The 27,117-nt window shown below is 48.1% G+C and overlaps 1 protein-coding gene across 1 annotated transcript; it reads right to left on the bottom strand.

Annotated features, from left to right (window-relative positions):
- Positions 1-3,928: 3,928 nt before the first annotated feature.
- Positions 3,929-8,277, bottom strand: GLYCTK (glycerate kinase). The gene is made up of 4 exons (XM_007519159.3): positions 7,621-8,277; positions 7,230-7,381; positions 5,737-5,912; positions 3,929-5,267 (listed from the first exon to the last, which is right to left on the bottom strand). Exons 1-4 carry the CDS (start codon positions 7,995-7,997, stop codon positions 4,401-4,403), a joined length of 1,572 nt encoding a protein of 523 aa, XP_007519221.2. The 5' UTR covers positions 7,998-8,277; the 3' UTR covers positions 3,929-4,400.
- Positions 8,278-27,117: the final 18,840 nt, after the last annotated feature.

Raw genomic sequence — 27,117 nt, forward strand, 5'->3', positions numbered from 1 at the left:
GCTCCTGGAGGCTGTTTTTTCCTATTTTTGTTGTTCTTGCTGTTATTGTTGCTATTGCTGTTATTGCTGTTGTTGTTGTTGGATAGGACAGAGAGAAATGGAGAGAGGAGGGGAAGACAGGGGGGGGAGAAAGATAAGACACCTGTAGACCTGCTTCACTGCTTGTGAAGTGACCCCCCTGCAGGTGGGGAGCCGGGGTCTCGAACCGGGACCCTTATGTCTGTCCTTGCACTTCACACCATGTGTGCTTAATCCGCTGTGCTACCACCTGTAACCCCCAACTACTGTATTGTACTGTCAACTGTAAACCATTAATCGCCCAGGAAAGGAAAAAAAAGTTCCCTTGGCTTTGGCTCTGGCCCTCACTGGACTCTAGGGTCTGTGAGCTCTGGAGAAATGGTCAAGCAGGTCCTTACCCAGTTTTTTAATATTTTATTCTTAATATTTTATTTATTTATTTATTTTTTATATTTATTTTCCCCAGTGTTGTCCTTGTTGTTTTTTATTGTTGTAGTTACTATTGTTGTTGATATTGATGCCGTCGTTGTTAGATAGGACAGAGAGAAATGGAGAGAGGAGGGGAAGACAGAGAGGGGAGAGAAAGACAGACACCAAAAAACCTGCTTCACCGCCTGTGAAGTGACTCCCCTGCAGGTGGGAAGCCAAGGGCTTGAACCAGGATCCTCACGCTGGCCCTTGCGCTTTGCAGCACCTGTGCTTGACCCGCTGCGCTACCATCCGACTTTTATCTTATCTCATTAAGATAAAAAATATTTTTTATTTTTTTATCTTAATGAGAGATAGAGAAAGACACAGAAAGACCAGAGCACTGCTCAGTTCTGCCTTATGCTAGTGCTGGGGATTGAACATGGAACCTGAGAGCCTCAGGCTTGAAAGTCTTTTACATGATCACTGTGCTAACCTCCCCGCCCTCATCCTGGCTCTATGGCAGATTTACTAGGCAGTCCCAGACAGCCACCTTCACTCTGTTTCTTCAGATCTCAAACAAGAGGATTTGGATTAGCTGACCCTTAAGAGATGTGAGGCTCCCTGCCCATCCACTCTCAGTTTAAGCCAAGTTTAGAGAAGGAAGGGGCCTGTGAGAACGGCAGTGGTCAGGGGAGCCGGCACCACACATGTCAAGAGACTGTAGCTGAGGGGGCAGAGGTGATGAGGTGAGCAAAAGGCCAGAAGATATCTGAGCCAGTGGAGACAGAAGCCAAGCGCCACAGGCCAGGAGTCATTATTATGACCCATGATTGATGTTGGTGAGGAATCGCTAAATCCTCTAGCTAAACACTCACCTTGCGAGGTTTAGATCATATTTTCATCTAGATTATGGCCAAAGGTCCTTTTTTTTTTTTCTTTCCTAGAGCACTGCTCAGCTCTGGTTTATGGTTGTGTGATTGTTCAGGGATTGAACCCGAGACCTCAGAGCCTCAGGCATGAGTCTTTTGTATAACCATCCTGTTCCCTCCTCCATCCCTTTTCTTATCTCTAGGGTACCGAGGAGCAAATCCGACAGTGAGACCCAACTCAGCCCTGACCTTCCAAGCCCAGAAGCGTAGGCACAGGGCAGGACAACAGTGGCGGTGGGGTGGGGGTGGAGGTGGGGGGTCTGGCAAGCCTGGAAGCAGATGTGCACAGGAAGTACACACTAATGTGTCTATGTGCTCACAGCTGTCACACCGATGCATCTTTGTGTTCACATGGCAACACAGAGCAACACGCTGGGGACATCAGGCACGTCTGAGATCATAGCCCCCGTCCCAGCCTGCTCATCGGCACTTGCCTGAACTTGACCCTTTAAGCTGATACTCTTATAGTTGTTCCTGAGGGCAAGGAGCGAGGCAGGGACAGGGCCTATCTACAAGACGCCAGGGAAACACCAGGACACAGGCACTGCCGTGTGGGGACGATAGTCTCTGATCCTGTGACCCTGCGCAGAAGAAAGTCATCAGAATAGAAGGAAAAGGAGTGGCGTCCCTGTATTACAGAAGGCGTGCACGCTCACCCCTTCCCTAAACCCCCTAACCCCAATCTCACCATGTTCACCTCCCCCACCCAACTCCCAGCCTAGTTGGTGAGAGCCACACTCACATCCAGCCTGCAGGTCCGGCTGTCCCAAGTAGGAAGGCGAGGCTCTTCCAGTCCTGGCTGAGAGCCCCTTCCCATCCTTGGAGATGAAGGGATGAGTGGGGTGGGGGACGGCCAGAAGGAGCAACCCCGAGGCCTCGCTGTTCTCTATGGCTTTTTATTCCTATGTGATTCTACTGCTCACTCATATAGGGATGGGAGCCATGGCGCACGGCGGGGACAAGCAGCGGAGGGCTTGGACACTCAACAAGGGGGCATGAGGAGAGCCAAGGCCACAGCCTCTCCCTCTCCAGGTGTGGGCTGCTCGGCTGGCCAAGGGGACCAGCCCTGTGGCGCTCTTCCCATTAGTCTCCTCTCTGGCCAGCTACAATGGGAGCAGAGGCCCACCAAGACTCGGAACCACCATCCTAGCACTGGACACCCACTTTGTATCCCAGACTGGCTGAAAGAACTCAAAGTTCAACATGGCGGGGGTGGGGGTGGGGGTCAGGTGGTGGCTCAAGAATCTGGGTTCGAGCCCCAGCTCCTCACCTGTGGGGGGGTGGGGAGGAGGTCGCTTCTCAAGTGGTGAAGCAGGTCCGCCAGTGTCTTTCTCTCCCTCTCTATCTCTTCTTCCCCTCTCAATTTCTCTCTGTCTTAAAAATGAAAGAAAAAGAGGAAAAGGAAAAAAAGGCCACTAGGAGCAGTGGATTTGTAGATAGCCCTGGAGCAAAAAAAGAAAAAAAAGGAAGTTCAACGTGGCTAAGAGGAGAACTGCTACAAAGAAACAAGGTCCAGGAGTCGGGCGGTAGCACAGCGGGTTAAGCGCAGGTGGCACAAATTGCAAGGGCCAGGTAAGGATCTTGGTTCAAGCCCCCGGCTCCCCACCTGCAAGGGAGTCACTTCACAAGCGGTGATGCAGGTGTCTTTCTCTCCCCTCCCCACCCCCGTCTTCCCCTCCTCTCTCCATTTCTATCCTATCCAACAATGATGACATCAATAACAACAATAACTACAACACAAGGGCAACCAAAGGGAATAAATCAATAAATATTTAAAATAGAAAAAAAAGGTCTAAGGAGCCAGACTGTAGTGCACCTGGTAGAGTGCATGTGTTGCAATGCACAAGGATCCTGGCTCAAACCCTTCGGACCCCCCTTCGGGGAGGAGGGAGGGGGTTTCATGAGTGGTGAAGCAGTGCTGCAGGTGTCTGTCTCTCCTCCACCTCCTCCCTCCCCTCTTGACTAGTCGCAGTCTTTACCAAATAAATAAATATTTTTACAGAGACAGTCCAGAGTCCTATGCTGCTGGGCATAGCAGCCCCTGAATAAGACAAGAAGGTGCAGTCTGGGCAGGAGTAGATAGCATAATGGTTATGCAAACAGACTGTCATGCCTGAGGCTTCGAAGTCCCAGGTTCTATCCCCTGCACTACCGGTAAACCAGAGCTGATCAGTGCTCTGGTAAAAAAAAGAAAAAAAAGAAGGTGCAGTCTATGGTTAAGGGTTGCCCCAAGATGGAAAGAACAGACATGCTCAGGGTAGGCAGTGCACCTGCCCAATGAGGCAGATGGCAACGGTCCACAGACCCCGGCAGGGACGCCTCATGCAGGGTCACAGTTGGGTGGTCACTTCCTCCTAGACTCCCCAGTCTCCCTGAGGTCCCTGCTCAGGGCTGAGTCAGACTCAACCCTCCAGTTCTGTTTCTGTAAATCAAGAGCCAAGAGTGTGCTGCAGAGAGGCTGTGGGGTGCTCCTGTCAGGTCCCGCCACCAGGGCTACAGGCCGGGCCCACTCCTCTCCCATTCTCAGCCCCGAGAGGAGATGCATAGGGAAACCAGCACAGTCCTTCGGCTTTTCTTTCTAATATTTATTTACTCATTTAGTGGGGCTGGGCAGTGGCACGCATGTTATTTATGAGAGAGACACCAGAGCATGCATTACTCTGGCACAGGCGAGGCTAGGGACCTCATGCTTGAGAATCCAGTGTTTATCCACTGCTCTACCTCCAGGGCCACTGTCGTTTTCATTCTCAGTCCTTAGTCTACCCACAGGGAAAACAGGTTCAAGAGCTCAGCAGAGGGACTGAACAAGGGGAAAGGCTATGAACTGGCCAAGAGGGTCTGTCCTAGTCCCCAGGTGTACCAGTCTGCACAGCAGGAAGTTAAGAGCAGTGTGGGTGAGGGGGATGGACGTGGAGCACAGGTCCTGGGTGGGAGGAGGGAGGGCCAAGCAGTCGGGGTCCTAAGGCCTCATAAGGCCTAGTCCAGCTCTCTGCTTTCATAGGCTCCTCTGGGCTCCCCAAACACAACCTATGCCATCACCCATCACCGTGGCCGCAAGAACAGGAGGTGAGTGTCCATGACATTGGTGCCGGTCATTCCTGTGTGCAACAGGTGGGCCCCACTCTGGAAGCGGCAGAAAAAGGTATGGGAGTCATTGTGGGCTAGGTAGGTGGACACATCCAGGCCCTCTGCGGCAGCCTGGCTGGCGAGCTCGGGTGTGACCCAGGCCCCGGCTGCCTCTGTGGGGCCATCCCGCCCATCAGTGCCACCGCTCAAAAAGAGCACATCCACAGGTCCCCGCGGCCCCTGTCCCAACTCTACTCCAACACGGAGGGCCAGTTCTTGGTTCCTGCCACCTTTGCCTGAGCCCTGCAGCTGCACTGTGGGCTCGCCACCAGAGAGCAAGCAGATGGGCCCACTGGCCTCTGCCACGGCCGCCAGAGCGTCCTTCAGCTGCAGGTCTGGGAGCTGGAGCTCAGCCACCAGTTCATGGAGTTCAGCATCCTCCTCCATGGAGGGTCCCGCCCCAGACAAGGAGAGGCGGGCCCCAGCCGCACGGGCCAGCAGCCCATAGAAGTGGGCCACGCTTTTCACGTCACCTTGCATGGCTGCAGTCAGTACCACAGCCCGGTATCCCAGGGCCTCAGCCCGCTGCTGTGCCTCGGCCAGGGCCAGTGCGTTGGAGCCGATGATTACATTGAGCACATGACCACAGGTGTGTGGCCCGTGGGGGTCGGAGTCGGCCCGAGCCAGCACGGTCTTCACAGATCGGGGCAGGGCGGCACGAAGACCGTAACGACTGAGGATGTGGAGGCAGTCTTGCACGTTGTGGACGCTGGCCACGGTGGGGCCGCTGGCAATCACCTCCATGGGGTCCCCCACCACGTCGGACAGAATCAGGCTCACGACCTGTGGACGGGTCACGGAGGACATGCTCATAACACACACTGCTCCCTTCCCCAGATTTACTTTACTTTACTTATTTTTTATTTGATAAAAGACAGAGAGAAATCAAAAGGGAAAGGACAGACAGAGAGGGAGAGAGACGCCTGCAACCCTGCTTCACCCCTCACGAAGGTTTCCCCCTGCAGGTGGGAGCCTAGTCCTTCAACCCGGGTCCCTGTGCATGGTGACATGTGCATGGTGACATGTGCACTTAACATGCGTCACCACCTGGCCCACCAGCCAGTGCCTCTCATCCTGTGCTCCGAACCCCTTCTGCCCATGCAGACTGCTCACTCTCTCAGCTCTCCCCTCCCCCAGCCAGTCCTCCAGACTCCCATAGCAGCCCCTCCCTGCTGCTGCTCCCAGCTTTCATCTCCTGGGCACAGGTGAGTCAGCTGCCCCAGTGCTGCCTTGGCAAGAAGCACCCGCATACCTGGGCAGGGTAGGCCGCCTGAGCCAGTCCCCCACCCTTGAGCTGGGACAGGGCCTTCCGAATAGTGTTCAGCTCCTGGATAGTGGCTCCACGGGCCGCTAAAAGTTTGGTGAGAGTCTGCTTCTCCTCCAGGGTGACGGGCGGGATGGGGGCAGGCAATAGGGCCGAGCCCCCGCCTGCAAGAACAGCACAAGGGATCAGGCAGAGAGGGGGCAGGGATGGCAAAGTGACTTCACCCAGAGCACCGCACTCCTATTAGGAAGGGGGCTGGAAATGTGGGGTTAGGGTGCCCCCGTGTGGACATGTGTGTATGAGGCTGCATTGGGTAACCAGGTCCTTAGCAAACACTAGCAGAACAATTCCTGATGAGTTTAGAGTAAGTGACTGTGTGTGTGTGACTGTGTGTGTGTGTGACTGTATGTGTGACTGTGTTTGTGTGTGACTGTGTGTGTGTGACTGTGTGTGTGACTGTGTGTGTGACTGTGTGTGACTGTGTGTGTGACTCTGTGTGTGTGTGACTGTGTGCATGTGTGACTGTGTGATTGTGTGTGTGACTGTGTTTGTGTGTGACTGTGTGTGTGGCTGTGTGTGTGTGACTGTGTGTGTGTGACTGTGTGTGTGTGTGACTGTATGTGTGACTGTGTTTGTGTGTGACTGTGTGTGTGTGACTGTGTGTGTGACTGTGTGTGTGACTGTGTGTGACTGTGTGTGTGACTCTGTGTGTGTGTGACTGTGTGCATGTGTGACTGTGTGATTGTGTGTGTGTGACTGTGTTTGTGTGTGACTGTGTGTGTGGCTGTGTGTGTGTGTGACTGTGTGTGTGTGACTGTGTGTGTGTGACTGTGTGTGTGTGTGACTGTGCATGTGTGTGACTGTGTATGTGTGTGACTGTGTGTGTGTGTGTAAATCTATGTGTGTGACTCTGTGTGTGTGTGTAGTGGGGGGTGGCAGAGGACCAAGGAAAAGATTCTGTGGAGTCTGGAGACCTAAAGTCTTGCCCCAGGTGGTGTCAGCACAGCCAGAAGCAACAGAAATGACATTTTCTTTCTTTCTTTTTTTGCCTCCAGGGTTATCGCTGGGGCTCCTAGTCCACTGCTGCAGCCATTTTTACCATTTTATTGGATAGGACAGAGAGAAATTGAGAGAGAAGGGGGAGACAGAAAGGGAGAGAGAGCTAGACACCTGCAGACCTGCTTCACCCCTTATGATGCGACCCTCCTGCAGGTGGAAAGCCAGGGACTCGAACCTGGGTCCTTGTGTAGGTTCCTTAGTACCACCACCGGGGCCCCTGATATTTTCCTCACAAGGTCTTCGGATGCCCCCTATGTACTCACACTCACCCAGCGAAGTTGAAGGGAGGGACCTACGGTTCAGAGGAGGCCAGACAACAGGCCCAGAGGCACCCAGGAGTGGGCCGTGCAGGCTCCTCACTGTGCCCCTTGCTCTGGTCAGCCTCATCAGGCCCTGCTGCGCAGCACCTCCCGGCCCCGTACCTGAGATGAGCACGAGCAGCAGGTCGTCGGCCGTGAGCCCCTCTGCCAGTTGCCGAATGGCCAGCGCAGCCCGCAGCGAGTCTCGGTCTGGCAGGTTGTTCTCCGCACCCTCAAACACCTGGATACGGCTGTGTGGCTTCAGCAGCATCTCTCTGAGGGATAAAGGGGCAAAAGATGGAGTGGGATTCTAGCCGCCCACCTCACCTCCCCGCAGTACCAATGAGGGGAGCGCTATAGGGTGCCCAGACCCCTCCTGCCCCGCTACCTAGAGCCAACTCAGACCCAGGAGAAAAGGGACATGGGTGAGGGAAGAAGGCCCCAGCCCAGCCTGAGTCTGGCCCAGGTTCCCCTCCAGATGCACAGTGAGGGGCAGCCCCCCATGGCTCCTTACTGCTTGCCGGCACACTCCATGGCGGCACGGATGCCCCGGGGCACGCTGATCACGCCCTGTACAAGATGCTGGCCCAGGAGCTCCTCGGCGGCAGCGGCCATGCCCAGCACGGCCTTACCAAAGCCCACCAGGTAGAGATTCTGCCGCAGCTGGAAACTCCGGTCCCGCACCTTCAGCTGCCCACCATCAGGATCGAAGGACAGAGTCCGGTGCAGCATGGGGCCCGGCAGCACAGCACCCACACAGCTCTCGAAAAGCTGCCGCGCCTGTGCCGCCAGGGCCATGCCGCTGGCCCGTCGGACCACTGGGGTCCCCCAGAGGAGCCGGTACAAGGGGGCTCGGGCCAAGCAGGGCAGGACCTGCAGGGTGGCAGCCATGCCCCACCGCTCTCAGCACCACCTGGTACGACGCATAGTTACCTAGGGGGAAGAAATCACTGTTGGGACTGCAGTAAGCCCCTACCCCTCGGCCACCCTTCTCAGGCTCAGGGTCAGTGGACCCCAGAGTTGCTGCTGCGAGAATGGGCCATCTGCCAATCCAAGGTTTCCTGAGCCCCACAGCTGCCTGATCTCTCTCCAGTCCTCAGATTCCTGTCCTGCCAGCCAGCCATGTCCTTCTATTCTGCAGACCACATGCAGGTCTCTGGACACTCTGCTCTGAGTCCAAAGGTCCTGTTAGCTGAGCCCTCCTCCGAGGTCACCCCCTTGGGCTGAAAGTTAATCATTCACAAGAGGGAGCCATTCCTATCTGTGGCCTCCTGCCCCGCCCCTTTCCCACCCCCTGTACTTCTGAGCCTTACCAGGTGTAACGCCCCTTTCTGGCACTCCTTCCTGGCCTCTTCACCACTTCTCATGCCAAGAGACTGCTGGCTGCCCCACTCTCTGACTCTGAGCCCACTGACCTCCAGTCTACTCGTCATTAGCTCACAAATGTGATCTGGGGGACCTGGGAAGGCTGGTCTGTGCATGGAGTCGCAGGCTCAACAAGACTCTGTCAGGCAGGCCCAGAGCACATCTTTGGAGCATGCAGCCTGAGGAAGCTAAGCACTCAGGGATTGTCCAGCAGCAGGTTCAGGCTCACATCAGAAGAGGCTGCAAGGGGAGTCGGGCGAGAGCGCAGCGGGTTGAGCGCACATGGCATACCCAAGGACCGGCGTAAATATCTCAGTTCGAGCCCCCGGCTCCCTACCTGCAGGGATGTTGCTTCACAGGTGGCGAAGCAGGTCTGCAGGTGTCTGTCTTTCTCTCCCCCTCTGTCTTCCCCTCCTCTCTCCATTTCTCTCTGTCCTATCCAACAATGATGACATCAGTAACAACAATAATAACTACAACAACAACAATAAAAAAAAACAAGGGCAACAAAAGGGAAAATAAATAAATAAATATAAAAATTTTTTCAAAAGGGAGTCGGGCAGTAGCACAGTGGGTTAAGCCCACATGGTGCAAAGCGCAAGGACCGGCATAAGGATCCCGGTTTGAGCTCCCGGCTCCCCACCTGCAAGGGAGAATCTTCACAGGCGGTGAAGCAGGTCTGCAGGTGTCTGTCTTTCTCTCCCCCTCTGTCTTCCCCTCCTCTCTCCATTTCTCTCTGTCCTATCCAACAACGACGACATCAATCATGACTACAACAACAAAACAAGGGCAACAAAAGGGAATAAATAATAATAAATAAATATTAAAAAAAATTTTTTTCAAAAATAAAAAACAGAAAAAGAGGCTGCAAGCCAAAGTTTAGCAGTGCTCTGATTTAAAAAAAAAAAAAAAAAAAAAAAAGTGACTGCGAAGCCTGGCTCCTGGTGGGACCTTAGAGAAGTCTCACCTAGGGGTTGCTGAGGGAAAAGAAATCACTGGTGAGCCCCCACCCCTCAGCCATCCTTCTGAGGGCTCAGGGTCAGTGGACCCTCGGAGGACCCACAGTGAACTCGGAGGAGGGCTCAGCTAATACTTTGGACTCAGAGCCACGGGGGGGGGGGGGCCCAAAAAAGGCTAAGTATCAGCAGTCTGCACTGCGGGCCAGGGAGAGAGAGGCGCCCTTCTACCCACATGACCGGCCAAATTCCCCCTTGCCAAGATCATGCCTTCTCAGGCCACACCACTTCTGTGAGAGCCAAGTGGTTAGAAGAGGGCAAAGCCAGGTTCCCATGGTTGAGCCCAAATAACCACTGTCCCCCATGGGGCAGGGTCAAGGCTAAAGAAACCTCGGGTGAAGTCAGAAAGCTGCAGACCTTAAGGACAATTAAGACCCAAAGGGTTCCTCTCGTTTAGTAAAGCTTGTGCCTTTTTTTTAAAAAAAAAAAAAAAAAAAAAAAGACTTTTAAATTACTTATTGATGAGAAAGATAGGAGGAGAGAGAGAAAGAACCAGACATCACTCTGGTACATGTGCTTCCGGGGCTTGAACTCAGGACCTCATGCTTGGGAGTCAAGCGCTTTATCCACTGCACCACCTCCGGGACCACAGAGCTTGTGCCTTTTAACAAATGCTGCCAGTTGCCTGCATCACCAAGTGTGGACAGAGCAGGGCAAGGAGACTGGAGATCAGGCTTCCCTCTACCATGAGTTTTCTGAGTAGCTGGGACAGCTCCATTTTTATCTCTGGACCTCGTGTTCAAAAAGAGAGGAGTAAAGCTGGGGAGACAGCATAATGGTTATGCAAAAAGACTCACGCCTAATGCACCAAAGGTCCCAGGTTCAATCTCCAATACCACCATATGCTAGAGGAGGGGCGGAGAGAGATGGTATACAGGGCCAGGCGATGGCAAACCTGGTTAAGCTCACATGTTACACTGTGCAAGGACCCAGGTTCAAGCCCCTGGTCCCCACCTCACCTTCAGGGGGAAAGAGAGGTGAAGCAGGCCTTCAGGTATCTTTGTCTCTTTCCCTTTTTTTTATATTTATTTATTCCCTTTTGTTGTCCTTATTTTATTGTGGTAGTTATTGATGTTGTCCTTGTTGGATAGGACAGAGAGAAATGGATACAGGAGGGGAAGACAGAGAGGGAGAAAGATATAGACACCTGCAGACCTGCTTCACTGCTTGTGAAGTGACCCCCCCCCCCCGCAGGTGGGAGCTGGGCGGGATGCTTAGGCCAGTCCTTGCACTTTGCGCCAGGTGCGCTTAACCAGCTGTGCTACCGCCTGACTCCCGTCTCTTTCCCTTTCTATCTCCCCTTCCTATCTCAATTTCTCTCTGTCTATATCCAGTAATAATCAAATAAGAATTTATTTTTTAATGTTTTAAGATAAAAACATATATCTATCTATTTTTTATTAATGAGAAAGACATGTGGAGAGAGAAAGAGAACCAGACATGCTGCTGGGGACTGAACTCAGGACCCCATGCTTGTGAGTTCAATGCTTTATCCATTGTTCTATCTCCCTAACCACTCAAATAAGAATTTAAAAAGAACAAATTTTAAAAAGAGAGAAAGGTGGTATACTATTAAGACTAATGATCTCCCCTTGACATCCCTGGGTTCTCTCAAGTTATCCAAACTGGACCCCCAAACACCAGTTTACCCCACACTAAACAACCTGGCAACTAACTATCAGCCACTTGGTCTGTATGAATGCCTAATTCCCCAGAAGCGAAGTGTAACTCTGCTTCACTCCAGTTGTGAAACAGAATAGAGGACATGGCCGTGGGGACTACAAAAATGGGCTCAGCTTTTGCCAGGAAGGTACTGGGACTGATTTACTAAGCTTGGAGCTAAAAGTGTCTCAACATCTAGCAACAGCCAATTTTGATAGCCTGGGTGAACTGTGTATTTACTTCCAGAGAGGACAAAACCCTAGAGGTTCCCAGTCTTGCTACAGGATACCAGAGTCCAGGGGAAGGGGGCCGCTCAAGGTTAAGGTTACCAGAAAATAAATGAGTAAATAAATAGACATCCAAGTAAGTTTGAATTTCAGATAGTTTCAAGTATAGCTGTGTTCTAGATTGCAGATAAATAACTTGTAGTATGGTCATGTCACAAACAGTGTACTGGACACATTTCGATTAAAAGAAAACTCCAAGTCAACAAAATAGCTCACTTATGCGCACTGAGATGGAAAACAGAAATAAAAGTTGCAAGTGAAATGGAAAAACAGGAATCCGCTTTTGTATCCGTCTTGCTTGCTAAGCTATCTGCACTTGTTTTGCAAAATGTGTAACTTTCTGACACCTGTTGAGAATGAAAGTGTAACGGGGTCAGGTGGTGGCGCACCCGGCTGAGCACACATGCTACAATGCACAAGGGCCCCGGTTTGAGCCCCCTAATTCCCACTTGCAGGGGGCAAGATTCACAAGTGGTAAAGCAGGGCTGCAGGTGTTTCTCTCTCTCCCTATCTCCCCCTTCCCTCTCAATTTCTGGCTGCCTCTATACAATAAATAAATAAAGATTTTTTTTTTTTTTAAAGTGTAACTGCTTCCACCTGGGCCTAGACCCTCTGGAGCGATGTCTACGACCACGGGTGTAATAAACCTCTCCTTGCTGGAGTCGGGCGGTAGCGCAGCGGGTTAAGCACACGTGGCACAAAGCGTAAGAACCGGCGTAAGGATCCGGGTTCAAGCCCCCGGCTCCCCACCTGCAGGGGAGTCGCTTCGCAGGCGGTGAAGCAGGCCTGCAGGTGTCTGTCTGTCTCTCCCCCTCTCTGTCTTCGTCTCCTCTCTCCATTTCTCTCTGTCCTATCCAACAACGACATCAATAACAACAACAGTAATAACTACCAATAAAACAAGGGCAACAAGAAGGAATAAATAAATAACATAAATAAGTAAACCTCTCCTTGCTTTGCACGTTTGGCCCTAGGTCTCATTACTGGGTCTGACTCTGGAGGCCAGTTTCACAACACACTACTCAGGTTGGAATCCAGTCCCGACTACACCAGAGGCAGTTTCGGTGCTGTGATCTCTTTCACTCTTTGCCCTTGTCTGAAAAAGTCAACCTGGGAGAAGTGGGAGGAGGGGCGGCCCTCCTGCATCCAGAATGAATCCCGGAAACACGGAGAACACGGAACAAGATTCTTCTCCCCTCCCCCACCCAAGAGCGCTGGAGCTATTTCCGGCCTCCATGTTTCCGGAAGTGACGTGATCGTCAGCCCAGGCACTAGGGCCTTCCCCAAAGAAAGTGACAACCGCGTAATAGCTGGTGGCGACCAGAGCAAAAAGGCCTTGCTGATGCCCGGAACGCAGTCGCCTTTTCCAAAGACTGCTTTCCCAGATTCTCAGGGCGCGAACTTACCGCGCCACGCCGCCCTGCTTCCGGAACTAGAGGCCGGAAGTGCCTGTGGGTGGGCGGAGAGGAATCCGGAAGTGCGGGTAGGGGCCTGGGTGGGAGGGGGCGAGAGCCAGGCTTAGGTCCTGCTTAGGTCCTTGCTTCTTCATCGCGGAGAAAGCTGGGTGGACGCGCTTTCCGACCTCAGTTTCTTTTCTTTATTTATTTTTTAATAGTTTTATTTATCACTAGATAGAGACAGAAATTGACATGGGAGGGAGAGAGACACCTGCAGCCCCTCCTGCAGATGGGGATCAGGGGCATGAACCCGGGTCCCTGAACATTGTAATGTGTGCGAAGAGGTGCATCATCACCTGGCCCCAGTTTCTTCTTAGAATGGGGGCAATAGCCCCAGCCTCACTGGATTACTGTAAACCACCCTTTTACTATCTGTACCATCCAGTCAGCAAATACATCCCAGCTTCTCCTGAGTGCCAGACACTGCATTGAGCAAGGAGCAAAGTCATGACTTCCCCATGATCTGCTTCTCCTGGAGGCAGATTTCATGGTCCCTCTGCCACTTTAATTCCAGAACGCATTGGCGTCCCCCTTAGGTGTCCCTTTTGGGTCACCAAAAGGGACACAGCTTGAACAGGCAAGCTTGAACAGGCAAGCTGAGTGCAGGCAGAGTGAGCCTGGGCTTACTTCATTGCACCTGTTTTCACCCTGAGCCCGCTTGATGCCTCCCCACATTCAGAAGCCTTGCAGCTGGGAAAGTGACTCAATGGTAGAGTACAGGACTGAGTTTATATGCTTTTTTTTTTTTAAGCAACCACTTATGAAGATATGATAAGACAGAAAAGGTGGGAGTCGGGCTTAGGGGGTTAAGTGCACATGGCGCAAAGCGCAAGGACGGGTAGAAGGATCCCAGTTCGAGCCCCCGGCTCCCCGCCAGCAGGGGAGTCACTTCACAGGCAGTGAAGCAGGTCTGCAGGTGTCTATCTTTCTCTCCCCCTCTCTGTCTTCCCCTTCTCTCTCCATTTCTCTCTGTCCTATCCAACAACGATGACATCAATAACAATAGTAACTACAACAATAAAAAAAGGGCAACAAAAGGGAATAAATAAATATTTAAAAAAATTAAAAAGACAGAAAAGGTTTTAGCAAGTAAAGAAATACAAATAAAGAAAAATTAGATTTATTTATGACAGGTAAGAGAGTATTATAGTGGCCAGGTGGTGCTGCACCCGGTTAAATCGCACACACTACAATACACAAGGATTTGGGTTCAAGTCCCCAGTTCCCATCTGCAGGGGGAAAACTTCACGAGTAGTGAAGTAGAGCTTCAGATGTCTATCTCTCTCCCTATCTCCTGCCTCTCAATTTCTCTGTCTCTAATAATAAATTTTAAAAAATATATTAGAAAAGAATTATGTGTTAAATATAAAACTGAGAGAAAGAAAGAGAAACCTAAGCACCAGGGGTCTGGTGGTGGTGCAATTGGTTAAACACACACATTACAGTGTGCAAGGACATGAGTTCAAGCCCCTGCTCTCCATCTACAGAGGGAAAGCTTCAAGATTGGTGAAGCAGGGATGCAGGTGTCTCTCTGTCTCTCTCCCTCTCTATCTCCCCCTCATATCAATTTCTGTCTCTAATAAGTAAAAATGTATTTTTAAGAAAGAGAGAACTGGGCAGGGGTAGATAGCATAATGGTTATGCAAACAGACTCTCATGCCTGAGACTCCAAAGTCCCAGGTTCAATCCCCTGCACCACCATAAGCCAGAGCTGAGCAGTACTCTGGTGTAAAAAACAACAACAACAACAAAAAAAAAAAACAGAGAGAGAGAGAGAACCTAAGCACCACTCAGGTACATGCAGTGCCAGGGACTGAACTGGGAACCTCAGACATGCAAGGCCCATGCTCTACCCATTGAGCTATTTCCCTGACTGCACATAAAACCTCACAAGCCAAGTACCCAAAGTAAATACACAGATACAACAACCATGCCTGAAAAGCAGGGAGTCCTCTGACAACATTCATTGTGTTGCCTTCCAACCTCAGCCATGGTGTTGGCTAAGAAGGCTATATATCATTCAAATCCAATTTCTTCTCTCTCTCCTTCCAGTACTTTCGGGTCCTCTTGTGGTTGAATGGACTCATTTGATTAGCTCTTGTCAAAGAGTTGTGAATGAAAGACATGTGGCTCATCTCTGGGCATAGCATCTATCATTCGTGAAAGCTACACCTTCTGCATGAGATTCCTGTGTGGTGGAAGGGTCTCAAATGTGGGTCCTCACACATAGTAAAGTGAGTACTTTATTTGTTGAGTTATTTCTAGCCCCAAATGAGCACAATTTCCTCCTCCTCCTCCCCTGATCTTCCTCTTTTTTTATACCAGGATACATTTTTCCCCCTTTATATAGAAAGTGAGAGTCAGAGAGGGAAAGAGACAGAGAGACATCACAGAGCTGCTATACTCCTTGTGAAGCTTTCCCCATGTAGATGTTCCTACACGGTCGTCAAGGACTCAAACTCAGGTCCTTGGATATGGTAAAGTGTATGCTCTACCAGGTGATCTGTATCCCAGCCCTACAGAGAGACATCACAGAGCTGCTATACTCCTTGTGAAGCTTTCCCCATGTAGATGTTCCTACACGGTCGTCAAGGACTCAAACTCAGGTCCTTGGATATGGTAAAGTGTATGCTCTACCAGGTGATCTGTCTCCCAGCCCTACACGCGCGCGGGCACACACACACACACACACACACACACACACACACACACACGCAATATTCTTTGTACTTAAAATTACAACTATATAATGTTTTAGAAGAGACAAAACTTTGGAGACCAAAAAGATCAGTGACTTCCAGGTGTTGGGAGTTGGAGAGTGATGACCATGCAGGGCACAAGCAGGTTATTAGGGTGACCTGAAAGATGAGTGGTGTCCGTGAGGAATGAGGAAGAATGAGAGACGAGTGAGTTGATGCTGAATCAAGCTCAAGCAGACATCTCTGTCATACTCAAGCAGAACTTTATTTTTATAGTCTCATAAGGCTTAGATCATTAATAAAAAAATCACCAAGGCTTTAATTATTAAAACAAAAATCACCAAGTAAGAACAGAACAGGTAGGGAACACCTGCTTTGTGGAACATCCATATTCCAGGAGCACTTTTCTCCCTAGAGATCACATCACAGTTTCTTTCTTTTTTTTTAAATTTTTTTATATTTATTTATTTTCCCTTTTGTTGCCCTTGTTTTTTATTATTATTGGTGTAGTTGTTATTGTTATTGTTACTGATGTCATCTTGGTGTCTTTAAGTCTGGGTTAATTCTGTTTGGGACCCTCTGGACTTCTTGAATCTTTATGTCTTTGATGTTGTCTAGACTAGTTTTCAGCTATTATGGCCTGAAGAATGCTTTCTTCCTCTCCCTCTCTTCCTTCCTCTGGTAAGCCAGTAATGTGTATATTGTTTCTTTTGAAGTCATCCCATAGGACTCTGTTGTTGTTTTCAGTATCTCTTAATCTCTTTTTGAGATCTCTTACTTCTTTTTTAGTTGTCTCTAATTTGTCCTCAATCTTGCTAATTCTGTCATCAGCCTCATTGATTCTATTCTCTCTCCTCGCTACTGTTTTCTAGAGTTCATCTATTTTTGTTACCCTGTTCTGATACTGTTTTAGCTTCTTCAGCTAGTTGTGTCCTTAGCTCAGCTATTTCAGCTTTCAGCTCTCTAATAACCTTGAGATCAATTAGTGTTTTCTTTCATAGTCTAACATTTGTTGTTCCTGTATTTCTGATTACAATTCTTTCAAACTCTTTACTCACTCCTGTGATTATTTCCTTAGCTAGTGTTTGGATGTTGACCTCAGTATTTTGTGCTTCATCCTTTGGGGGGCTTTTAGCTGGACTCTTGTCCTGGTTCATTTCTCCAATATTTCTTCTTGTTGGTTTAACCATTTTATATATTATGTTATGAGTTCCCTCTCTCAATACTTTTCAAATTACTGATCACTATTGCCTGGATTGACTTGTGTCTAAGTAATTAAAGGGTTCACAGTGGTGGAAGTTAACAGTTGTTTCAATAGTATCTTAATTCCTAATTTGGAGCTTAGTGGCTTAAGAGCCTCTTTTGTGCTTTTTCTTCCCTGTAGGCTATGGGAGCCTGAGAGTTTTTAAACTATAGGTAGGCTTCTGGACAAGATAAACAGAAGTGGGATGACCACTCATGGGAAATTTCTCTTTTCCAGACTGGGTCGATCTTAGCACGTCCAACTTGAGTTAGGTGACTGGCCACTGAGTTTGGAGATACGGGAGGATGGGAGACGGGAGGGGGTTGGCTACCGGCACCCAGACTATGAAGAAGCTTCCAGGCCTTCCTACTTGAGTGGGTGAAGTTCAGACTTTCCGTGAGTTGTTGCCAGCGGGCTTGGCGTGCTGCATCCAGGGAGGCAATGAGATGGTCAGCCACATCTGGGTCGCCCGAATCATCATACTGCTTTAATAGTTGCTCGCATTCAGCATCAAGACAAGGCATATAGTTAGCACGTCTCCCACGAGGAATGGCTTGGGAAGCTGCTTTGAAGATGGCTTGGCAGAAGCGCCTGTAGGAATCTTCAGAGGGGATAGAGTTAATTGGAATTGCAGGAATAGATTTGTTGGTAAGATCACTGAACAGATGCCAGTTTGCTCTCCGAAAGTTCCATCTTAGTTTCTCCGAGCACAGAATCAGTGGGAGCTGGAGACCAATGTGGATGATAGCTGGGCAGTGATGACTGTGCGGGAAGATCTTGAGAACTTGTCTCGTAGCGGGAAAGGCTTGGCCGTTGACTGTGCTAATCCAGCACAGGTCGGGTGACGAGTCTTTATTCCATTTAGCACTGTGAAAAGAGCCTGGCTGTTTGGGATCGTATAATAGGGAGAGGTCATTCGCTGAAGCCCAGTCGGCTAAGATAGAGCCGTCAGCACGAGTGGAGGAATATCCCCAGTCTTGGTGATGACTATTAAAGTCTCCAACGTAAACAGCTGGGTGATTTGGGCTAGGCAGGACCTCATTATCCCATGAGGCACTGGGAGGCTTATATACGTTGACGAGCTGAATAGTTCCAATAGTAATGGAGTCGTAGAAGGTCGAAGAGGCCGTATGGTAAATGTCCGCAAGATATGATTTGGCGTAGATGGCTCGGCCGTGTTTAGGATGGAGATTATAGCATATTAAATCAAAACTCTCTCCCTTTACACTGTCTGAACTGGAAGACGCTTTGAAGAGGGTTAAACCGGGAACAGCTGCTGGCTATGATAACATCACCCCAGAACTCATTCTTAACTTGGGCCCCGCGGCAAAGAAGTGGCTCACTTCATTCCTGTCCCACATCTTGGAATCTGAATCTATGCCCAAAATTTGGCGTCGTGCGAAGATAATAGCAGTTTTGAAACCAAAGAAAGACCCAACACTGGCCGCCAGCTATAGACCAGTTTCTCTCCATGTGTTACAAACTCCTTGAGAGGCTGCTTCTGTCACGTATTTCTCATCTTACAGAGAAATTCCTATCACCCGCCCAAGCTGGTTTCCGCCCAGGAAGATCTACCTGCGAACAAGCCCTGGCCCTCTCAACTTACACTGAAAATGGATTCCAGAAGAATTTAAAGACGGGTGCTGTCTTTGTTGATCTCACAGCAGCCTATGACACGGTCTGGCACCGTGGTCTCCTAGTCAAGATCTCAAGATGCCTGCCTCCATGGGTGGCCAACACTATATTGTTTCTTCTCCAAAACAGAAGATTCCAGGTGCATCTGGGTGACAAGTCTAGCAGATGGAGACTTGTCTCAAGTGGCCTCAGGGCTCTGTTCTGGCTCCTACACTATTTAATATTTACATCAACGACCTCCCAGAAACTTCTTCAAGGAACTTCATCTACGCCGATGACATCTGCTGTGCAACTCAGGCATCAAAGTTCGACATCCTCGAGGAAACACTCACGAAAGACATGTCTCTGATATCTGATTACTGTAAAAAATGGCGACTAATCCCTAGCACTGCAAAAAAGGTATCATCTGTTTTCCATCTACACCATGCCTCGGCCTCATGTGAGCTTAATGTGCAGCTTGGTGATACGAGAATCCGGCATGAAGCCCAGCCAGTCTATCTTGGAGTTACTCTCGATCGCACTCTGTGCGATCATCTCATAAAAACTGCAGCAAAGGTGGGCGCGAGGAATAACATCATTGCAAGACTGGCCAGCTCCTCATGGGGTGCGAGCGCTTCCACACTACGATCATCCTCTCTGGCATTATGCTATTCCACTGCAGAATACTGTGCCCCAGTATGGTTCCGTAGCCCCCATGTCCACTTGGTCGGTTCCAAATTATATTCCTCCATGAGGATCATTTCTGGAACCATCCGTTCCACCCCGGTTCCATGGCTGCCAGTTCTTAGCAACATTGCCCTGCCAGATATTCGTCGGGATGCGGCACCATCTAAGTTCATTTCCCGCGTCTACGCTCGACCGGACCTGCCAATATACGCAGAGATCTTCGCCCACCCTGCCCAACGCTTGACGTCTCGTTACCCAATCTGGTCCCCTACGCCTACACTGAACTTCTCTGTTCCAGACCCTTGGAAACAGAGTTGGCAGTCAGCTGAGGTAAAGAACAAACACCTCATCACAGACCCCTGCAAGCGTCAACCCGGCTTTGACCTAGCACGTTATGATTGGGCCCTCCTCAATCGCTATCGAACAGGCCATGGCCGGTGCGCCGCTATGTTCCATCGCTGGGGAGCCAGAGATGACCCGAACTGCCCCTTCAGCTACAGACAGACTATGACACACATAGTCAATGACTGCCACCTCTCCAGATTCAAAGGAGGTCTCGAAACTTTACATCAGGCTCAACCTGATGCTGTTGACTGGCTATGGAAGAAGGGCAAACGCTAGAAGAAGAAGGTAGGCTTCTTAACTTAATCACTGACTCCTGACCAAGAGATAAAGCAGGGTGTGGCAGAGATAATCCAGTGGTTATGCAAAGGAACTTTCACAGCCCCACTGCTATGCCACCGGGGTATAGGTCTTCTCCTGAGTTTCCTGGTTAGATCTCTGTCCCCTGGTGTCCCTCCCTGCTGCTGCTCCAGACTCTGAGGGCAGTAGCAATGGAGACTCAGAGTTGCACTTGGTGAGTCTCTGTGGAGTCCTCTCCTCCCTTCAGCCATCCCCTTGTTGGTGGAACAGACTGGAGGTGGTGTCTCTGATAAACCGCCCGACTGTTACCAGCCACTTAATCTCTCCCTAGGCTCCTCTCTGTCCACCAGCCGCACGTGTTTTCACTCACCGGTGATTTGGTGGGTTCCTGTAGTCGTTCTAGTCCTGTCTTGTTTTGGTCCCAGGTGGTCTCTTTTGGTATTTTGGGCATTCCTAGTTGATCCGGGAGAGGAGAGGAGAGAAACAGATCTGCTGCTGCTTGTAGCCCCACCTCCGGAAGTCTCCGAGGCCATTTTTTTTCCCTTTTGTTGCCCTTGTTGTTTTTATCATTGTTGTGGTTATTATTATTGTTGTCATTGATGATGTTGTTGTTGGATAAGACAGAGAGAAATGGAGAAACGAGGGGAAGATGGGGTGGGGGGCTGAGGGAGAAAAAGACAGACACCTGCAGACCTGCTCCACCACTTGTGAAGCGACTCCCCCTGCAGGTGGGGAGCCAGGGGCTCAAATAGGGCTCATTATGCCAGTCCTTGTGCTTAGCACCACTTATGCTTAACTCACTGCGCTACTGCCCAACCCTCCCCCTTTTTTTTTTTCTTTAAACCAGAGAACCATTCAGATCTAATTTATGGTTGTGCAAAGGACTGGACCTGGGACTTTGCAGCCTCAGGCATAAGAATCTCTTTGCATAACCATTATGCTATCTACCCTGCCCCGATATGTATATTTTACCATAAAAAAAACAAATATAACTACTTATTTGCTTTATATTGCTTAATATATTTTTTAATTTCTCTGCAGTGCACGCATATTTATTCATGTGAAAATTAGTCAATTAAATAATAAAAGGAAAGTAAAAATATTCAGTCTGATTTTATTTTTTTGCCTCCAGGATCTTTGCTGGGCTCAGTGCCTGCACCATGAATCCACTGCTCCTGAAGATCACCCTTTCCCACTTTTGTTGCCCTTGTTACCCCTGTTGTTGTTATCATTATTATTATTGTCGTTGCTGCTATTGTTGTTGGGTAGGACAGAGAGAAATGGAGAGAGGAGGGGAAAACGGGGGAGAGAAAGACAAACAACCACAGACCTGCTCCACCGCGACCCCCCTGCAGGTGGGGAGCTGGGGGCTCGAACCGGGATCCTTAAGCCGGTCCCTGCACTTTGCACCATGTGCACTGAACCTTCGGCGCCACTGCTCGACCCTGCAGTTTGATATTCTTTAGGACAGTTTCCTGTCCACCTCCCACTGAAGCCAGTCTTTCTGGGTCAGTTATGAAAGGTCAGCTTTTGAAGGCACTTTTGACTGACACAAGGAGAGCCCCACTCTGACAAGGCAGGGAGCCAGGCTGGGGATGTGAGACAAGAATGAGAAACAGACTTCAGCCATTTTAGGATACTCTTAAAACTTGAAAATGTTGGCCTTCCCCCCCCCCCATTCCAAAAATAATTGAGGAAGTCTAGTCTTAGGAGGAAGCTCTGGTCTTAATGGTAAAATCTGAGAAAAGGAGAGAAGGTAGAAAACCTGAAAGCAATCCAGCAGAGATTTCTTTTGGCTGATAACATTCGAGATTATGGGTGTTTCTGTGCTTTTCACGGGGTAATATAGGCTAAAAAATGCAAGCTCACTCACTCACTCCCCAGCAGTCTAGGACATGGCACCCTATCGGCCTTTATTGCTATCCGACCTTTCAAAGTGGAGTGAAATAAAGAAACAGGAATTGCAGTGGAGTGAGTGAGTGCGTGTGTGTGTGTGCGCGTGTGTGTGTGTGTGCACGTGCGCGCGCACACTCTGGGGCACAGAGGGCTTTTCTTCTATTGCTTTGCAGTTTGGAAACCTGCCATCCATCCGGGTTTTACTCAAACAGGGGTTTTCTAGACCCCAGAACAAATTGTAGCCAGAAGCTCTGTTCTTAGTCAGGAGGCAGACTTAGCCAGAATCTTTCCCTATTGCCGCTTGTGAAGAGTCTCCCCTGCAGGTGCTCAAACCGGAATCCTTACGCCAGTCCTTGTGCTTTGCACCACCTGCTACTACCCGACTCTCACACAGCTGATTGTAAAGACAAAAACCACAATTGTAGCAAGCAAGCTGATTACAGAAGCTAATATAGGGAGGGGAGGGGAAGGCAGAGAGGGGGAGAGGAAGATAGACACCTGCAGACCTGCTTCACCGCCTGTGAAGCGACTCCCCTGCAGGTGGGGTGCCGGGGGCTCGAACCGGGATCCTTATGCCGGTCCTTGCACTTAGCGCCACCTGCGCTTAACCTGCTGCCCTATCGCCCGACTCCCTCCACCTCTTTTTCTTGATTTCTTTTTTCTTTTTATTTGATAGGACAGAAAAAAAAAAAAAAAGAAGCTAATATAGGCAGTTATTTTTAGCATCATCTTTGGGGACCCATCAAGTCTCCCCACCCTCTACACCTTCTTTCTAGGAAAACGCACACGCTCCATACCCTATTTCTTAAGGGTATTAGGGGAATATACTGTTTAGTTGGGTAAGAATTTTCCTGGAAATGGTAGGGTCACTGGGGATGTCAGGATGGCGTTACCCAAGTCAATTGGTCACACCCTGTCATAGTACCAAGTTCAATCCCTGGTATGGCATATACCAGAGTGATGCTGTAATTCATTTTCTCCCTCTCCCTCTCTCTCTCTCTCTCTCTCTCTCTCTCTCTCAGATAATATATGTAAAAATAAATCTAGGGACCAGATGGTGGTGCACTGCTTGAACACACATTAATTACTATGTGCAAGAACCCAGGTTCAAGCCCCCTCCCCACCTTCAGGGGGAAAACTTTGTGTGCAGTGAAGCAGTATTACAGCTGTCTCTCTGTCTCTCTCCCTCTCTATCACCCCCTTCCCTCTCGATTTCTGGCTGTCTCTATCCAAAAACAAATAAAGAAGAAAATTTAAAAGAGAGAGAGAGACTGTGGTCCGGGTGGTGGCACAATGAATACAGCATTGGACTCTCAAGCATGAAGTCTTGAGTTCAATCCCCAGCAGCACATGTACCAGAGTGATGTCTGGTTCTTTCTCTCTCTCTCTCCTATCTTTCTCATAAATAAATAAAAATAAAATATTTTTAAAAGTAAGAGAGAGGGAGTCAGGCAGTAGTGCAGCGGGTTAAGTGCAGGTGGCACAAAGCACAAGGACAGGCATAAGGATCCGGTTTCGAGCCCCCAGATCTCCACCTGCAGGGGGTTCGCTTCACAGGCAGTGAAGCAGGTCTGCAGGTGTCTATCTTTCTTTCCCCCCTCTGTCTTCCCCTCCTCTCTCCATTTCTCTCTGTCCTATCCAACAATGAACAACATCAATGATGTCAATAATAATAACTACAACAAGGCTACAACAAGAAGGGCAACATAAAAGGGGAAAAAATGGCCTCCAGGAGCGGTGGATTAATGGTGCAGGCACCGAGCCCAGCAATAACTCTCGAGGAAAAAAAAAATCACCAAGGTATTGATTATTAAAACAAAAATCACCAAAGCTTTAGTCACTAATACAAAAATCATCAAGGCTTTATTTTTTTAAATTTTTTTTTTATTTAAGAAAGGATTAATTAACAAAACCATAGGGTAGGAGGGGTACAACTCCACACAATTCCCACCGCCCAGTCTCCATATCCCACCCCCTCCCCTGATAGCTTTCCCATTCTCTATCCCTCTGGGAGCATGGACCCAGGGTCATTGTGGGTTGCAGAAGGTAGAAGGTCCAAGATCGGCTGAAAACGGTGAAGTCACCATTTTTTACAGCTGAGTAGTATTCCATTGTGTATATATACCACAACTTGCTCAGCCACTCATCTGTTGTTGGACACCTGGGTTGCTTCCAGGTTTTGGCTATTACAAATTGTGCTGCCAAGAACATATGTGTACACAGATCTTTTTGGATAGATGTGTTGGATTCCTTAGGATATATCCCCAGGAGGGAAATTGCAGGGTCATAGGGTAGGTCCATTTCTAGCCTTCTGAGAGTTCTCCAGACTGTTCTCCATAGAGGTTGGACCAACTGACATTCCCACCAGCAGTGCAGGAGGGTTCCTTTGACCCCACACCTCTCCAGCATTTGCTGCTGTTACCTTTTCTGATGTGTGACATTCTCACAGGAGTGAAGTGATATCTCATTGTTGTCTTGATTTGCATTTCTCTGACAATCAGAGACTTGGAGCATTTGTTCATGTGTTTCTCGGCCTTTTGGATCTCTTCTGTGGTGAATATTCTGTCCAAGTCCTCCCCCCATTTTTGGATGGGGTTATTTGTTGTCTTGTTGTTGAGTCTGGCAAGCTCTTTATATATGTTGGTTATTAAACTCTTATCTGATGTATGGCATGTAAAGATCTTCTCCCATTCTGTGAGGGGTCTCTTGATTTGGGTAGTGGTTTCTTTTACTGTGAAGAAGCTTTTTAATTTGATGTAGTCCCATAGGTTTATACTTGCCTTAGTCTTCTTTGTAATTGGATTCGTTTCATTGAAAATGTCTTTAAAATTTATGCGGAAAAAAGTTCTGCCAATATTTTCCTCTAAGTATCTGATAGTTTCTGGTCTAACATCCAAGTCCTTGATCCACTTGGAATTTACTTTTGTATTTGGTGAAATACAGTGATTCAGTTTCATTCTTCTGCATGTTTCAACCCAATGTTTCCAACACCATTTGTTGAAGAGACTCTGCTTTCCCCATATAATAGTCTGGGCCCCTTTGTCAAAGATTAGATGTCCATACGTGTGGGGCCTCATTTCTGGGCTCTCAATTCTATTCCACTGGTCAGTGTGTCTGTTCATGTTCCAGTACCAAGCAGTTTTGATGACAATGGCCCTATAATACAGTTTGAGATCTGGCAGTGTGATGCCTCCGGTTCTGTTCTTTTTTCTCAAGATTGTTTTGACAATTCTAGGTCTTTTGTGGTTCCAGATAAACATTTGTAGCATTTTTTCTATTCTCCTAAAAAATGTGCTTGGGATCTTGATGGGGATAGCATTAAATTTGTAGATGGCTCTGGGTAGTATATTCATTTTGATGATGTTAATTCTTCCTACCCATGAACATGGAATATCTTTCCACTTCTTTGTGTCTTTTTCAATTTCTTTGAGTAGTGACTCACAATTTTCAGTATACAAGTCTTTCACTTCTTTGGTTAGGTTTATTCCTAGATATTTTATTGTTTTTGTTGCTATAGAAAAAGGAACTGATTTCTGGATTTCAATTTCTTCTAACTTAGTGTTTGCATAGAGGAATGCCACTGACTTTTGAATGTTAATTTTATAGCCTGACACATTACTGTATTGCCTGATGATTTCCAAAAGCTTCTTGCTGGATTCCTTAGGTTTTTCCATGTATACTATCATGTCATCTGCAAGTAGGGAGAGTCTGACTTCTTCTCTTCCAATCTGTATGCCTTTAATTCCTTGCTCCTGCCTGATTGCTATGGCAAGAACTTCCATCACTATTTTGAATAGTAATGGTGATAGTGGGCAGCCCTGTCTAGTACCTGATCTGAGGGGAAATGCTTCCAGTTTTTCATCATTGAGTATGATGTTGGCTGTAGGTTTGCTATATATAGACTCCACTATCTTCAGGAATTTTCCATCTATTCCTATTTTTTGTAGTGTTTTGATCATAAATGGATGTTGTATTTTGTCGAAGACTTTCTCTGCATCTATTGATATGACCATGTGGTTTTTGGTCTTGCTTTTGTTGATGTGGTGGATCACATTGATTGATTTACGTATATTAAACCAACCGTGCATGCCTGGGATAAACCCCACTTGGTCATGATGAACAATTTTTTTGATATACTGCTGTATCCGGTTGGCTAGAATTTTGTTCAATATTTTCGCATCTATGTTCATCAGAGATATTGGTCTGTAGTTTTCTTTTTTGGTTGTGTCCCTGTCTGCTTTTGGTATCAGGGTGATGTTGTCTACATAGAAGCTGGCAGGGAGTATTCCAGTGTCTTCAATCTTCTGGAAGACTTTTAAAAGTAGAGGTATTAGTTCTTCTTTGAAAGTTTTGTAGAATTCATTTGTAAAACCATCTGGTCCAGGACTTTTATTTTTGGGAAGATTTTTGATAACTGTTTCAATTTCATTAGCTGTGATGGGCCTGTTCATGTTATCCACTTCCTCTTGACTTAGTTTTGGAAGTTGGTAGGTATCTAGGAAATCATTCATTTCTTCCAGGTTCTCTAGCTTGGTGGCATATAGTTGTTCATAGAAGCCTCGCATGATATGTTGAATTTCTTCAATGTCTGTTGTGATTTCTCCTCTTTCATTTACTATCCGATTTATTTGGGTCTTCTCCCTTTTTTGTTTTGTGAGTCTGGCTAAAGGTTTGTCGATTTTGTTTACTCTTTCGAAGAACCAACATTTACTTTCGTTGATCTTTTGTATGGTTTTCCTATTCTCAATGTTATTTATTTCTGCCCTAACTTTAGTGATTTCTGTCCTTCTGGTTGCTTTAGGATTCCTTTGTTGTTCTTCTTCTAGGTCTTTAAGATGTGCAATCAGGCTGTTTATTTGTGCCTTTTCTTGTTTCCTAATGTGTGCTTGTATAGCTATGAACTTCCCTCTTAGGACTGTTTTAGCTGTGTCCCAAATAGTTTGATAGCTTGTGTCTTCATTTTCATTGAACTCTCGAAACATTTTGATTTCTTCCTTGATTTCCTTTTTGACCCAGAAGTTGTTAAGAAGTGTACTGTTGAGCTTCCACATTTTGGCACTGTTACTAATCTTTTGTTGATTGTTAAGTGTTAGTTTAATTCCACTGTGGTCTGAGAAGATGCTTGGGATGATTTCAGTGCTCTTGAATAGGCTGATGCTGTCATTGTGGCCTAACATATGGTCTATCCTTGAGAATGATCCATGTGGATTTGAGTAAAATGTGTATTCCAGTTTCTTGGGATGAATGACTCTGAAAATGTCCATTAGTTCTAGTTTATCTATCTCTTCATTTAGCTCCCTTATGTCTTTACTAATTTTCTTCCTGGATGATCTGTCAAGTTGAGATAGTGGGGTGTTGAAGTCCGCTACTATGATTGTGTTACTGTTAATATATTGCTGTAGCTCTTTCAGTAGAAGTTTGATGTATTTAGATGGCTTCTCAT

This window comes from Erinaceus europaeus, chromosome 12 (genome assembly GCF_950295315.1).
Source record: "Erinaceus europaeus chromosome 12, mEriEur2.1, whole genome shotgun sequence".
Taxonomy (NCBI): Eukaryota; Metazoa; Chordata; class Mammalia; order Eulipotyphla; family Erinaceidae; genus Erinaceus; species Erinaceus europaeus.

What these genes read in the sequence shown, in the direction of transcription:
- GLYCTK (XM_007519159.3), bottom strand. Translation starts at nt 7,997, where the DNA reads ATGGCTGCCACCCTGCAGGTCCTGCCCTGCTTGGCCCGAGCCCCCTTG. An exon ending in ATGGAGTGTGCCGGCAAGCA is followed by an intron (nt 7,382 to 7,620) that starts GTAAGGAGCCAT and finishes TTTATCCCTCAG; the next exon opens with AGAGATGCTGCTGAAGCCAC. An exon ending in GCTGCTCGTGCTCATCTCAG is followed by an intron (nt 5,913 to 7,229) that starts GTACGGGGCCGG and finishes CTGTTCTTGCAG; the next exon opens with GCGGGGGCTCGGCCCTATTG.